Raw genomic sequence first — 14,524 nt, 5'->3', positions numbered from 1 at the left:
TATTTTAAGAAGCATTCAGAGATTTATTATTATTAATGATAAAGCTACTTTTTGATATCTTGGTTTCTTTGACTTCCTTAAATGTCGTATAGGTGTGTGGAGCAGCATTAAAAAACCCTCTTTCTTTAGAACACACCAAAAATACACTGGGCAAACCTAGTACAAGGGCCTTAACTACTTCATAGAATAAATTAAAGTATTCTGGTATAATTGAAAAGTAAATGATATAACAGGGGAAGTCCAACTGTGAGAGAAAAAATTGATACCGTTTTTCTGTGATATCAGGAATATTAAATCCTTTCCTTTAAAAAAATTATTACCATTTTAAGGAAGATGGTTTCATAAAGTATTAGTGGTGAATGTCCCTTTTTAGCCATGTAGAAGCTGAGAATAATTTTAAATGTCCTTGGGTGGAGGCTAGCATATTATATTCTTCACCTAGGAAATCATCCATAAATACTATGAAGTATGTGGTATTTTAATAAAGTAATTGCCTTATTTTTGCCTTGGAAATACAATTAAACCTTTTTGGTCCCATAAGGGGCAAATGGCTGGTAATGTTCCTCATTTTTTAAAAGTCATTTGTCCACGTGGGAGGATCATTGGCAAACCAGCTGGCTGTTCTTTTTAGATTTTGACATTGCTTCTCCTTGGGACCCTGATGCTGGGCTGTCTGATAACGAGTGCAAACTCCATGAATATCTTTCGTTTCTCTAGAAGGAGGTGTGGATTTGCAAAGCTACCAGCTGGATATGCAAATACTACCTGACGGGCCAAAGAGTGATGTGGACTTTTCAGAGATTCTTAATGCAATACAAGAAAGTAAGTTTCACTCCCATTTTAAATTCACCGTGAAAGGAGAAAGTGTTATAACACTTGGGAGGGGTAGTAAAACTAGAAACCTTAGATGCCAAGCTTTAAAATAAAATGATGTCTTAAAAGAGATGCTGTGTAAAATAATTTTGATACCAGAAGAGATGGTTAGTGAAATGCTGGTTTAATTTTTGAAACTGAACCACATAGCTTTGGGGTCTTCGATGAAGCCTAGTGGGAAAACTGTAGAGGGATTATAAATTCTGTATAGTTAGTATGCTATAATATTTAGTAAGTAACTGGGTATTATAATTTTTTAGATTCCTTGATTAATCATAATCAAAGAAAAATCTTTAAGAAAACAGAATACTATTCCTTCACTCAGATATCAGTAGTAAGAAGTAAATGTTGACGCAGTAAGCTGAAATCAGGGGAATTTTATTGTCCAAAATGGGTATTGGAGTCATTGATGCTGGGCCGTGACCGAGAAGTAAACTCCTCTTTTCTAAGCATTTTGATTAATCAAGGTTTACTCTTCTTCCGCTGTTTTATTGTTATACAGTTTTCACTAAGAACTTTATCATAATCAATACATTTGCTCAGGTTAGAGATTTAGCATTGAGGTTGGGGATGCAGTATCACATACGAAGTCATCAGCATTCATGTTCTGCTGTCAGAGCTCTAATTCTAGATATGTTAGTCTTTTAATATCAAATAGTATTATGTAATATTGGATTTGAAGAGTGTAGACTGGACGAGCCTTGTATAAAGAACTACTGCAATCTTTTGCTACTTTTAGTTTTGTGACATTGCATTTCTATACAATGAAATACATATTTCTAAATTATATTTATATTTCTATATTTTCTGTGAACATTTTAAAGCATTTTAGTACTATTTATCCCCTTTTGTCATTGCACTACCCTCCTGACCTTATGGGGTAATTACTAAGTCCACTTGACAGGTAGGACAGCTCAGGGTGGGAGAAGTTAAGTGCTGACATAATAAGATAAATAATGGAGACCAGAGTGGAATGGAGAGTCTCCTACCCTTCGTTTAATTCCTTCATGAATGTACTTGGTATAGGGTTTAAACACTGAGGTGAAGGATCCTGGAATTGAAGGAGATGAGGCTACTTCTGAGAGAAATATTTTTAATGAAGACTATAAGAGGACCAACTATTTGTTCTGGGTGGGCAATCCCTTCATACTAGGTTACTGAATAAAAGCGAAAAAATGTCCCCAGGAGAATAAAAATCAAATTAATAGACATTGGAAAGAAATTAACTTTTCATGGAAAGTTATAAAATTGTGTAATTACTTCCTTTGATTTGAAAGATGATAGATTATACTTTGCTGAAAGGATTTTTTTTTTAATAAATGATAAAAGCTGGCTTCTATGCAGATATAGGAGATGAACTTCGATTTTTTTAGGGCTGAATGATCTTAGGATGGGAATAAAGACGCAGATCTACTAGAGAATGGACTTGAGGACACGGGGAGGGGGAAGGGTAAGCTGGGACAAAGTGAGAGAGTGGCGTGAACATACATACACTACCAAATGTAAAACTGATAGCTAGTGAGAAGCAGCCGCATAGCACACGGAGATCAGCTCGGTGCTTTGTGACCACCTAGAGGGGTGGGATAGAGAGGGTGAGACGGAGGGAGATGCAAGAGGGAGGAGTTATGGGGATATATGTATACGTATAGCTGATTCACTTTGTTATAAAGCAGAAACTAACACAGCATTGTAAAGCAATTATACTCCAATAAAGATGTTAAAAAAACTTATCAAAAAGCTAGTAATATTGTAAAAAAAATGAACTAAATGTTCATAAGACTATTTTTATCATAGTTTTTGTGAGCACACCTTAGTAAAAACACATTTGTTTATGATGTTAACTGTTTTATAGTTTAGAATGGTGATCTCTTTATGAACAAGTAGAAGAGTACAAGTTTGTGAGAACTTAATATTTAAATTTAAAAACAAGAAAAGGGAAATATTACTTCATTTTAGAAAGCAAATCAAGTTTTATAGGTTTAAGAATTTTCCAATGTTTGAGAATTAATCTGTTTATTTTCTTGTTTAAAAAACAAGTTTTATGCTAAGTAGGTTTGGGAAGCTGTCCACACAGTCTGGGGCAACTCGTGTAAGAAAGATTTGGGCCGTTTATCTACCTTTAGAGTCTAACTAGAGATTCCAAATATGATTCAGATGTTTAACCAGTTCATTGAAATTTCTAAGTATAAAAACACATGGCTTGGTTCTTCAAGGGACTGTACCTTAGATTATTGTTTGTAGAAAGCTTTGAAAGACCAAAATATAAAAAATGTAAAAAATATAGGATTTGAACATCAGTAAAACTCCTTGTCTGCTACAAATGGTTTTATTGGGATTAGCAGGATGATGGAAAGATTTCACTGTTTCTTAGAATTTGTGGACATATATGTATGACCTTCAAGATTGAGCTAGAAGACTCTGTGTGTGTGTGTGTGTGTGTGTGTGCGCGTGCGTGTGTGTGCGTGCGTGTGTGTGCGCGCATGTTTCAAACATTTCTTGAGTGTCTTAGCAGCCATCATAGTAAGTGCTCTCCCTTACTATCTCTTGTCATTGTTAAAACAACTGTAATTAATAGATACTATTTTCTTCATTTTAAAGGTGAATATACCTCCCCAGGCGATATGATTAATATATGATAAAGTCAATATTTCATTGTATGTCAGTCCTTGTTATGCTAAATAAAAAGTGAGATAAAAATGATTAGGAAAAAATGAACTACTTTGGATTTTTACAGTTTGATTCTTATGTTGTTACATCTGGATGCAAGAAATCCTCTACCATTCTTCTACATGGTAAAATACATTTTTTCCTATATTGCTTATGCCCTAAGTATAGCTTCATCTGTTCAAAAGAAGATGTCTCAGAATGGTTAACCGTCCATAAGTTGTTTTTCAACTTCCCCCGTATCAGATGTATGGCTTATAGGAAGGAAAGAGTTATTTTATCCATCCATTCATGTATCCATCTCACCTGTCATATGCCAGGTACTGTACTAGGCATAACTCTTTAAAGCAGTGGTGAACGTTTTGGTGCACAGTTGGATTCAGGAAAAACTTTGTCTTATTGTTCAAAGTGAAAGCAACCCATTTGCTTTCTAGGAGAAAAGCCTTTATATGTGGCAGTCTGATGTAAGGGGATACTTGTGTTTGGGTGTGTGTGTATTGTTTCCTTCATGTTTTTTTTCCCTCCCTTTCTATTCTCATCCCAAGTTAGCAGCCAGGTCTCTTCAATGCCTTTGTTTCAGCAGAGTTTTTTGTTTGTTTTTTTTTTAAGTAAATTTATTTATTTATTTATTTGCTTGTTTTTGGGTGCATTGGGTCTTCTTGCTGTGTGCGGGCTATACTTCATTATGGTTCCCGGGCTTCTCATTGTGGTGGCTTCTCTTGTTGCGGAGCGCAGGCTCTAGGCGCGTGGGCTTCAGTAGTTGTGGCATGTGTGCTCAGTAGTTGTGGCTTGCAGGCTTCAGAGCTCAGGCTCAGTAGTTGTGGGTCATGGGTTTAGTTGCTCCGCGGCATGTTGGATTTTCTCAGACCAGAGCTTGAACCCATGTCCCCTGCATTGGCAGGCGGATCCTTAACCACTGCGCCACCAGGGAAGTCCTCTGCAGAGTTTTGTGTTGCCTAAAGTTCCTGCCTCTTGTTCTCTGAAAGTCTGAGCTCCTGAGTGCCTGATGCTTAGATAGGAGAAGAAGAGAGAGAGAGAGAGAGAAATAGACAGGAGGAATGTCCTAAGACAGGCTTCCTTGGAGTGTCCTGCAGTGGTAGCATGGCTTCTTGTAGGTGGGTGGGAAGAGAGGGAGTGGTTGTGTTGTGTGCCTGTGGGGCCTGTGCCTGGGCCACCTGAACTGCCAGCCATGGCTGAGATTCTGCAGCCTGAGGAAGGAACAGATCCTTCAGCATTCAGGGAACTTTGGAGGCTCTGTGAAGGCAGCAGTCTCATCTTCCTGTTTCTTTGTTGTATACCCAGTTCCTTGAGCAGAGTATGGAGTATAGTAGCTGCTCAGTAAATTTTGTTAATGCATGAGTGAGTGAATTCCACTGTAGACTCACAAAGGGGGCAGCTCAGCAGTAGCCAGTGGAGCACTTTGGAGACCAGAGTAGTTTGCAAAACCTCTAGAACCTTTGTGCAGCTCTGGATATGTGAGGTAGAGGAGTGGGAATGTCAGCAATAACTGAATGAAACTGTCTGCTGCAGATGGGTTGGTTGTATCCTCAGATGGGAAACCTGTGGATATAGAGGGCCAACTGTATAGACTCTGGGGACTCCTGAGCGGCATTCATACCCTGCAGACTTTATTGTGATGTAGCCCATTAGGTTCTAATGGACTAGGGAACGAGAGAGAGCAAATAGCAAAGTATTTGGAAGGAGAACTGGGAGGTTGGAAGGATTATTGGATGATTGTTACGCTATAGTCCGACCCTTTGTGCCTGCATATGCCCCTAAGCAATCCTATAGCTGTTCCCACGTTGGTGGTGCTCTTGCTTCTGTGGGTGATGAGACTTAGTCATTTCTCAGTGACATCCAGTGAGTCGTTTTGAATCCAGTGTCTTGAGCCCTGATTTCCCATTGTATTTTTTTTTTCGGTACGCGGGCCTCTCACTGTTGTGGCCCCTCCCGTTGCCTCTCCCACAGGCTCCGGACACGCAGGCTCAGCGGCCATGGCTCACGGGCCCAGCCGCTCCGCGGCATGCGGGATCTTCCCGGACCGGGGCACGAACCCGCGTCCCCTGCATCGGCAGGCGGACTCTCAATCACTGCGCCACCAGGGAAGCCCTCCCATTGTATTTTTAATTCACATGGCTATGCTGTTTCAAAGGGGAAGATGGGGGAGAGGGAGGAACTGACATCAGTTGAACATCTTGTCTGGCAACTCTGTGGTTGACTTTTTACCTGTATTATTTTATTTAGTCTTAAACTCTCTTTGCCTTAATTTCCACATCTATAAAAGGGAGGTAGTTATAGAAAATCTGTGCAAAACCCTTAGTGCCTGGCACACGGTAAGCGCTGTGGACGTGTTGGCGGCCACCTTCTCTTCATTCCTCACAACAATCCTCTCTGGTACGTTGTATTATCCCCACTTAAAAGGTAAAGAAATTAAAGCTTGAACAAGTTAAAGCACCCAATCTAATAGTAAGTGGGAGGACTAGTGTTTGAACCCAGGTTTGTCTACATCCAAAGCTCACGCTCTTTCCAGAGAAGGGACAATTATGGTCAGTAGACTTTTAGGGTTTTTAATGCACAACATCACTGATCTTGCTTCTAGTTGTGAGAAGGGAACCGAGACTACTGAGCAAAGTTTGCATCAGGTATACAGTCCTTCTCTATGTCGTTCCCAGTGCTGGAAGAGGTGCCGTCATTAGCTGCCTTGTTGCAGAAGTGGCCAAGGTGTCTGTCTTCTCTTTAGAATGGAGCAGTTGCAGGAGAAGCTCCTCTTAAGAAACACGCTGTCTTGGGCACGAGTTAATGATCTCGGCCCCTTTGCAGAGTGTGTTGTGGGCACCCCATGCCGTCGTGTATGCTCTGTAATTTTATAAACAGCATCCTTCCCAACCACACATCTTTAAAAAACTCATGACTTGTTTTTTTTAAAGGCACATTTTGAATCTTAAAGCATTTCGAGTTACCTTTCCACGGCAGAAGAAAAGTGCCTGCTCTCACATCTGTAACCATTAGAACCCCAGCTTGCTTGTCCCAGTTTTTCTTTGGGGAAATGTTAACATACCCATTTAATTGTTGCCATAACACACTAGCAGCGGTCTCCAAACTTTTTAAAAGTTGGAATCTGTCTTTTCCCCCCCATATATTTTTATATATAATATCAATAATATTGATATTATGTAATATAAATATATAATTAGAATATAATTATATATTATATTATCACATATAATATCTGTGTAAGACAGATAACTGAGCTGCTTGGAGTAGGTAGGGGTAAACGGTGTAGGACTTTGCGCAGTTTCCTTTTTGGCCTCCATGGCCCCTGAAGTTCCTCAAAAGAATCCTGGGGTTCCCAGGAGCACACTTTGAAAACCACTGACCTATTAGAAAGGAATAAAGCCAGCTAAGGAAGGATTTATGTCCTTCCCAATTATTTATTTTGAGTTTTCTAAATTAGGCTTACTTTTTCTTCTTCTTGGTCCACCAGGCAGTCTCTGCCTTAGGGACGTCATCAGATTCATTTGAAGAGCAGAGGGTCCTAGAGGGACCCTCTTTCTCTTTTCTCTTTGAACTTCTAGAGGGTCCTAGTCTTGCTAGTGCCATATAAATGCTAAGCAGTGTTTGGTTCTTAAAATCCCAGCCTAAGGTGCTCAAAGCTGTGCTAAGGCTCTGTGTTTTCCTGAATTTTTAAAAAACATTTAATTTGATCTATTTGTTAAATTTGTAAAAGTGTCAGACTTGTCGGGCTACAGATGTAAAGTCTAGCTTTATTCAGATAAATGTTAAAACTGTGACAGTTGTTTGCTGGTTAAATGACTTCCTGTTCTTGAAAGCCAAACATGATTTAAGAACAGTAGAATGCTTTCCACAAAACCAAGGAGTCAGCTAGAAATAGCCTGGATTCGGGAGTCAGTCCTGGGTTCAGGTTCATCTCTGTCACTTATGAGCTGTGTGACCATACTTAGCACCTCTGAACCTGGCTTCTTTCTCGTACTGCCTGTCTCCTAAGGTGTTCTGAGGCTGAAAGGAGAAAACAAGCCTCACAGTCCTTCACACCTGGTTGGCTCTGAATAAATTGTCGTCCTTTCCCACTTTCTTCCTGGTTAACTCGGAATCCAAGAGAAAAACGGATTCTTTCAAGCAACGGCACTGAGATAATTAGAATAAGAAGAAAATGACAATTGATATCATCTTAAACCAGCTTTTATTTTAAATGAGCATTGAGCACCTCTTGTTTGCTAGCCAGCCCTTGGGTCAAATTTGGAGCTGCCTTGGGCCTTACCTGAAAGGGACCCTAAATGTAAAGATGAACTGGTTATAAAACAGCCAGGTAAGTGTTTAAACTGAGACATGAACAATCCTTTTTCTTTTTTTTTTTTCATTTTCTAATGAGGCTTTGAGGTCAATATGTAATACCTTCAGAATTCTGCGCATCAGATGTAATAATTTGGAACTCGGGATAAAAATAGTGTAATGAATTGGCACGCTGGAGGACAAATATAGATACTTGGATTATACTGCACAGCCCTTTCATGTCTTCTTCAGTGACCTATCATTTCACTTTATTTTCTCTGCACCAGAAAATACTGAGATTAAAGTACTCCTGAACTATAATGCCAAGGTGGGGTTATTTTTTAAAAAGAGCAGGGAGTCGAACGATTTGATTTTTTGGAATTTATTTTTTACTCTTTTAGACTGTTTCTAAAACAGTCTAAACATTTGCGATTTGGTTTTTTTGTTGCCTTTATAGCACTGCTTCCTCAATTTCATCCTCTTGTCTGGAAGTACAAGGCTTCCCACTCATGTCTTGGTCATGTTTATACCTCCCGCACCTAAACTAAATGTTGGTTTAATGAACAAGTGACAGAAGAGAATCAGTTCACTTGTTTGTTTGAGCCCTTGCGGTATATTTGCAGTCTCTTTTCCCAAGAGAATCGAATAATCGCTAACATCCCCAATGATTTTCACTGAAGGAATAATGGAAATAATTGCAGATATTTGATGAGTAGATTCAGTACTCTGGCGGCAAATTTGCCTTCCCACACAGGAAGAATGTCAGCATCTCCTGCTTCCTGGCCCTCTGCCTTCTCTGTTCTGCCTCCGTTCTGGGAGAGTATCACAAGCCAGCCCTCAGAAATCTCTTTTCTATGCTGAGTTTGTGGCTTTACTCAGAGGCTGTAGCTGAATTTTGGTCTCCCAGGCAATTTGAGTTTCTTGACCCTTGTTCAGTTGTTAAATGTGATTCCCTGCTGTTTAGTTCCTGGGTCTCTTTAGGCTGAGTGGCTGCTTTTTGCAAAAGAGAATCATTTGGGAATCTCTCTTGCTTTCCCAAATGCATGGTACCAACCTACTGGGACCCATGTTAACTGCCAAGTTTTGTTCACACAGCCCTTCCTGAGTCTGAGTACAATGCAGGTCCATACCTGGTTTGCGTGGAATTTTAAAATTCTCTCTCTTTCTCTCTCTTGCCATTCTTAATTGACTTCTCTGAACATTGGACTCTCTTATTTAATGACCCTAATTACAGAATTCTACCAGGCAGATAATTATCAAACATTTTTTTATTTGAGAAAAAAAGTATGAGGGAGGTAAAGGGATCCATTAACAAGTGACCTTGTTTGCATGAAGAGGATGTTTGTCACGTCTGTGCCAGAGAAGGAGAGGCCCTGCTCCCACCTTGGCTGGACCCTGAGCTCTGTGAGGTCAGGGGTCCTGCCTGTCATGTCTAGTACTTAAGCTCCAGCTTTTAGCCCAGCACACTGTCTGCCCAGGGTAGGTACTCAGTAACTACTTGTTGAATAAGTAGATTTCTAAAAATAGGTGAACTTCAGAGTTGGGGGTTTTCTTAAAGAACAGAATGAAAGTTCGCATCAAAGGAGGTTGCACTTTGTTCCTAAACTTTACCTTGTAGTTAAAGTGGATCTACCAGTGACAAAGGTGAAATACTGACAAAGGACACATGTTTATTCTGCGGAGTGTTTACACGTTCTACAGTCTTCTTACTGACCACATGTTCAGCTGAGTATTTTCTTTTCTCTTTTTTCTTTTTTTAAAAAAATTTTTTAATTTAATTTTTCTTTTTTTATACAGCAGGTTCTTATTAGTCATCCATTTTATACACATCAGTGTATACATGTCAATCCCAATCTCCCAATTCATCACACCACCACCCCCACCTCCCCACCGCCTTCCCCCCTTGGTGTCCATACGTTTGTTCTCTACATCTGTGTCTCTATTTATGCCCTGCAAACCGGTTCATCTGTACCATTTTTCTAGGCTCCACATATATGCGTTAACATACAATATTTGTTTTTCTCTTTCTGACTTACTTCACTCTGTATGACAGTCTCCAGATCCATCCACGTCTCAACAAATGACCCAATTTCATTCCTTTTTATGGCTGAGTAATATTCCATTGTATATATGTACTACATCTTCTTTATCCATTCGTCTGTCGATGGGCATTTAGGTTGCTTCCATGACCTGGCTATTGTAAATAGTGCTGCAATGAACATTGGGGTGCATGTGTCTTTTTGAATTATGGTTTCCTCTGGGCATATACCAAGTAGTGGGTTTGCTGGATCATATGGTAATTCTATTTTTAGTTTTTTAAGGAACCTCCATACTGTTCTCCATAGTGGCTGTATCAATTTACATTCCCACAAACAGTGCAAGAGGGTTCCCTTTTCACCACACCCTCTCCAGCATTTGTTGTTTGTAGATTTTCTGATGATGCCCGTTCTGCCTGGTGTGAGGTGATACCTCATTGTAGTTTTGATTTGCATTTCTCTAATAATTAGTGATGTTGAGCAGTTTTTCATATGCTTCTTGGCCATCTGTTTGTCTTCTTTGGAGAAATCTCTATTTAGGTCTTCTGCCCATTTTTGGATTGGGTTGTTTGTTTTTTTAATATTGAGCTGCATGAGCTGTTTATATATTTTGGAGATTAATCCTTTGTCCGTTGATTCATTTGCAAATATTTTCTCCCGTTCTGAGGGTTGTCTTTTCGTCTTGTTTATGGTTCCTTTGCTGTGCCAAAGCTTTGAAGTTTCATGAGGTCCCATTTGTTTATTTTTGTTTTTATTTCCATTACTGTAGAAGGTGGATCAAAAAAGATCTTGCTGGGACTTACGTCAAAGAGTGTTCTTCCTACGTTTTCCTCTAAGAGTTTTATAGTGTCCGGTGTTACGTTTAGGTCTCTAATCCATTTGGAGTTTATTTTTGTGTATGGTGTTAGGGAATGTTCTAATTTCATTTTTTTACATGTAGCTGTCCTGTTTACCGAGCACCACTTATTGAAGAGACTGTCTTTTCTCCATTGTACATTCTTGCCTCCTTTGTCATAGATTAGTTGACCATAGGTGCGTGGGTTTATCTCTGGGCTTTCTGTCTTGTTCCATTGATCTATGTTTCTGTTTTTGGGACAGTACCATATTGTCTTGTTTACTGTAGCTTTGTAGTATAGTCTGAAGTCAGGTATTCTGATTCCTCCAGCTCCATTTTTCTCCCTCAAGACTGCTGTGGCTATTCAGGGTCTTTTGTGTTTCCATACAAATTTTAAAATTTTTTGTTCTAGTTCTGTAAAAAATGCCATTGGGAATTTGATAGGGATTGCATTGAATCTGTAGATTGCTTTTTAGTATAGTCATTTTCACAATATTGATTCTTCCAATCCAACAACATGGTATATCTCTCCATCTGTTGGTATCATTTTTAATGTCTTTCATCAGTGTCTTACAGTTTTCTGCACAAAGGTCTTTTGTTTCCCTAGGTATTTTATTCTTTTTGTTGCAGTGGTAAATGGGAGTGTTTCCTTAATTTCTCTTTCAGATTTTTCATCACTGGTGTATAGGAATGCAAAAGATTTCTGTGCATTAATTTTGTATCCTGCGACTTTACCAAATTCACTGATTAGCTCTAGTAGTTTCCTGGTGGCATCTTTAGGATTCTGTCTATATAGTATCATGTCATCTGCAAACAGTGACAGTTTTACTTCTTGTTTTCCAATTTGTATTCCTTTTATTTCTTTTTCTTCTCTGATTGCCGTGGCTAGGACTTCCAAAACTGTGTTGAAGAATAGTGGTAAGAGTGGACATCCTTGTCTTGTTCCTGACCTTAGAGGAAATGCTTTCAGTGTTTCACCATTGAGAATGTTCTTTGCTGTGGGTTTGTCATATATGGCCTTTATTATGTTGACGTAGGTTCCCTCTATCCCCACTTTCTGTAGAGTTTTTATCATAAATGGGTGTTGAATTTTGCCAGAAGCTTTTTCTGCATCTACTGAGTTGATCATGTGGTTTTTATTCTTCAATTTATTAATATGGTGTATCACATTTATCGATCTGCATATATTGAAGAATCCTTGCATCCCTTGGATAAATCCCAGGGATGATCATGGCGTATGATCCTTTTAATGTGTTGTTGGATTCTGTGCTAGTATTTTGTTGAGGATTTTTGCATCTATATTCATCAGTGATATTGGTCTGTAATTTTCTTTTTTTGTAGTATCTTTGTCTGGTTTTGGTATCAGGGTGATGGTGGCCTCATAGAATGAGTTTGGGCGTGCTCCTTCCTCTGCAATTCTTTGGAAGAGTTTGAGAAGGATGGATGTTAGCTCTTCTCTAAATGTTTGATAGAATTCACCTGTGAAGCCATCTGGTCCTGGACTTTTGTTTTTAGGAAGATTTTTAATCAGTTGCAATTTCATCACTTGTGATTGGTCTGTTCATATTTTGTATTTCTTCCTGGTTCAGTCTTGGAAGGTTATACCTTTCTAAGAATTTGTCCATTTCTTCCAGGTTGTCCATTTTATTAGCATAGAGTTACTTGCAGTAGTCTCTTAGGATGCTTTGTATTTCTGTGGTGTCTGTTGTAACTTCTCCTTTTTCATTTCTAATTTTATTGATTTGAGTCCTCTCCTTCTTTTTCTTGATGAGTCTGGCTAATGGTTTATCAATTTTGTTTATCTTCTCAAAGAACCAGCTTGTAGTTTTATTGATCTTTGCTATTGTTTTTTTTGTTTCTATTTCATTTATTTCTGCTCTGGTCTTTATGATTTCTTTCCTTCTGCTAACTTTGGGTTTTGTTTGTTCTTCCTTCTCTAGTTCCTTTTTTTTTTTTTAACATCTTTATTGGGGGTATAATTGCTTTACAATGGTGTGTTAGTTTCTGCTTTATAACAAAGTGAATCAGTTATACATATACATATGTTCCCATATCTCTTCCCTCTTGCATCTCCCTCCCTCCCACCCTCCCTATCCCACCCCTCCCGGCGGTCACAAAGCACTGAGCTGATCTCCCTGTGCTATGCGGCTGCTTCCCACTAGCTATCTACCTTACGTTGGGTAGTGTATATATGTCCATGCCTCTCTCTGTCTTTGTCACAGCTCACCCTTCCCCCTCCCCTTATCCTCAAGTTCGTTCTCTAGTAGGTCTGTGTCTTTATTCCTGTCTTACCCCTAGGTTCTTCATGACACTTTTTTCCCTTAAATTCCATATGTGTTAGCATATGGTATTTGTCTTTCTCTTTCTGACTTACTTCACTCTGTATGACAGACTCTAGGTCTATCCACCTCATTACAAATAGCTCAATTTCGTTTCTTTTTATGGCTGAGTAATATTCCATTGTATATATGTGCCACATCTTCTTTATCCATTCATCCGAAGATGGGCACTTAGCTTGTTTCCATCTCTGGGCTATTGTAAATAGAGCTGCAATGAACATTTTGGTACATGACTCTTTTTGAATTATGGTTTTCTCAGGGTATATGCCCAATAGGGGGATTGCTGGGTCATATGGTAGTTCTATTTGTAGTTTTTTAAGGAGCCTCCATACTGTTCTCCATAGTGGCTGTACCAATTCACATTCCCACCAGCAGTGCAAGAGTGTTCTCTTTTCTCCACACCCTCTCCTGCATTTATTGTTTCTAGATTTTTTGATGATGGCCATTCTGACTGGTGTGAGATGATATCTCATTGTAGTTTTGATTTGCATTTCTCTAATGATTAATGATGTTGAGCGTTCTTTCATGTGTTTGTTGGCGGTCTGTATATCTTCTTTGGAGAAATGTCTATTTAGATCTTCTGCCCATTTTGGGATTGGGTTGTTTGTTTTTTTGTTATTGAGCTGCATGAGCTGCTTGTAAATTTTGGAAATTAATCCTTTGTCAGTTGCTTCATTTGCAAATATTTTCTCCCATTCTGAGGGTTGTCTTTTGGTCTTGTTTATCGTTTCCTTTGCTGTGCCAAAGCTTTTAAGTTTCATTAGGTCCCATTTGTTTACTTTTGTTTTTATTTCCATTTCTCTAGGAGGTGGGTCAAAAAGGATCTTGCTGTGACTTATGTCATAAAGTGTTCTGCCTATGTTTTCCTCTAAGAGTTTGATAGTTTCTGGTCTTATAGTTAGGTCTTTAATCCATTTGAGCTTATTTTTGTATATGGTGTTAGGAAGTGATCTAATCTCATACTTTTACATGTACCTAGTTCCTTTAGGTGTAAGGTTAGATTGTTTATTTGAGATTTTTCTTGTTTCTTGAGGTAGGCTTGTATAGCTATAAACTTCCCTCTTAGAACTGCTTTTGCTGCATCCCATAGCTTTTGGATTGTTGTGTTTTCATTGTCATTTGTCTCTAAGTATTTTTTCATTTTCTCTTTGATCTCTTCAGTGATCTCTTGGTTATTCAATAATGTATTGTTTAGACTCCATGTGTTTGTCTTTTTTACATTTTTTCCCCTGTAATTCGTTTCTAATCTCATAACGTTGTGGTCTGAAATGATGCTTGATATGATTTCAATTTTCTTAAATTTACTGAGGCTTGATGTGTGACCCAAGATGTGATCTATCCTGGAGAATGTTCCATGTGCACTTGAGAAGAAAGTGTAATCTTCTATTTTTGGATGGAATGTCCTATAATTATCAATTAAATCTATCTGGTGTATTGTGTCATTTAAAGCTTGTGTTTCCTTATTTATTTTCATTTTGGATGATCTG

At 38.7% G+C, this 14,524-nt stretch overlaps 1 protein-coding gene across 1 annotated transcript in view; it reads left to right on the top strand.

The window, feature by feature from the left end:
- Positions 1–14,524, top strand: part of ANO4 (anoctamin 4) — a 440,366-nt gene that overhangs the window by 234,035 nt on the left and 191,807 nt on the right. The window contains exon 5 of the mRNA XM_073789215.1: positions 718–822. Within this exon, the coding sequence (XP_073645316.1) occupies positions 718–822 (105 nt within the window). The remainder of the gene's footprint in view (positions 1–717; positions 823–14,524) is intronic.

Source organism: Tursiops truncatus, chromosome 11 (genome assembly GCF_011762595.2).
Source record: "Tursiops truncatus isolate mTurTru1 chromosome 11, mTurTru1.mat.Y, whole genome shotgun sequence".
Classification (NCBI taxonomy): Eukaryota; Metazoa; Chordata; class Mammalia; order Artiodactyla; family Delphinidae; genus Tursiops; species Tursiops truncatus.
Note: the sequence above shows the minus strand (reverse complement) of the source record. Positions and strands in the feature narration are given on the sequence as shown.